Below are 1227 nucleotides of genomic sequence, written 5' to 3'. Positions count from 1 at the left end.
GCCACCGGGACACCCCAAAACCTGGCCCCGGCCGGAGCCACCGGCACCCTCCGGTCCCTGCTCCGCACCAGGGTTGGACTCCGGCCCCTCCTCAGCTCCGGCCAAGCCTGGCCGGGAGGGGCAGGAGCTAGAGAGATGCCCAGGGGACCTCCCAGGCACCGCTACCAGCCTGGTTTCACAGAGTATCTGTTTCTGATTGCACAGAATATTCCGGGTTGGAAGGGACCCCACAAGGATCATCGAGTCCAACTCAGGCTGCTCCCACAGAGCTGCAGCACCGGCAATAAGTGCCTGAGGAAGGCAAATAATCTGGTTTTTAAGTAGCCCAAGGGCGCAGCTGAAGTTTTGCTGCCACAGACACAAGGCACAGCGGTAGTTGTTCATTAGAGCCATTTCCAAGGGGATACCAAAATAAGGGGCATAAACGAGGGAGCAGGAGGCAGTGGGGGAGTCAGCCCGGCAGCACAAGGAGCTACACTGGGCTGTTTGTTCCTGCTGGGCTCCAAGTTCTGTTCAGGAATTAGATCAGAGCTCTGGGACAGGTACAACTCACGGCCACCACCAAGCTCATCACCAACATCCAGCTTCCTCCTGCCAGTTTCTCCAACCATTGGTAAACCCCTTCCTGTACAGGGAAGCAGAACTGCTGCCTTAGGGCTGACTGTGCTCTGGCAGGGGATCCTGGAATCCCATGCAATCCCTGGCTTTCATTTTGGAAATGTGTACAACACACACTTGGCTGTGGGAGGAAGACAAAAAGTGGATAAACCCCATAAAACTTGCATTTTATCTTAAGCTGTACCCACTGCTGGCTTACTGTAAGAAACTGAGGCCTCCACAATTACTGAGCAGCAGGACAAGGTCACCCACAACTTATCCTAACTAAGACAAGGCCAGGATGCTTTGGAAATGGAAAGGATTTCAAGGGTATCCCACATGCTCAGAAAAATAAAAATAAGAGGGATAATAAATGCAATTCATTCAGCCTGGAAATTGCCTGGTACCAGTGGAGGGGAAAGGGGATGCAGCCCAGGCATGGAATGCATCACCATCTACAGGTGGCTGCAAATATTACACAATGGCATTAAAAATACTGGGATTAAATTGCCCCCTCCAGCTTCAAAAATAGGCTAAAATCTGAACACCAGTTGCAGTAACTTAAACAGAACTAAAACCAGTGCAGCATATTTAAAAAAAAAAAAAAAATTAAACTTGCTGTAGCTATAG

The 1227-nt window shown here is 50.5% G+C and overlaps 1 protein-coding gene across 1 annotated transcript in view; it reads right to left on the bottom strand.

Annotated features, from left to right (window-relative positions):
• TOR3A (torsin family 3 member A) overlaps positions 1–611 on the bottom strand; it is an 8295-nt gene extending 7684 nt beyond the window's left edge. Inside the window, exon 1 of the mRNA XM_018079047.3 lies at positions 408–611. Within this exon, the coding sequence (XP_017934536.2) occupies positions 408–611 (204 nt within the window). The remainder of the gene's footprint in view (positions 1–407) is intronic.
• Positions 612–1227: the final 616 nt, after the last annotated feature.

The sequence above is a fragment of the Manacus vitellinus genome, unplaced genomic scaffold (genome assembly GCF_001715985.3).
Source record: "Manacus vitellinus isolate BGI_N305 unplaced genomic scaffold, ASM171598v3 scaffold_44_pilon, whole genome shotgun sequence".
NCBI classification, from domain to species: domain Eukaryota; kingdom Metazoa; phylum Chordata; class Aves; order Passeriformes; family Pipridae; genus Manacus; species Manacus vitellinus.
The sequence above is the reverse complement of the archived record's forward strand: the minus strand, read 5'-3'. Positions and strand labels throughout refer to the sequence as shown.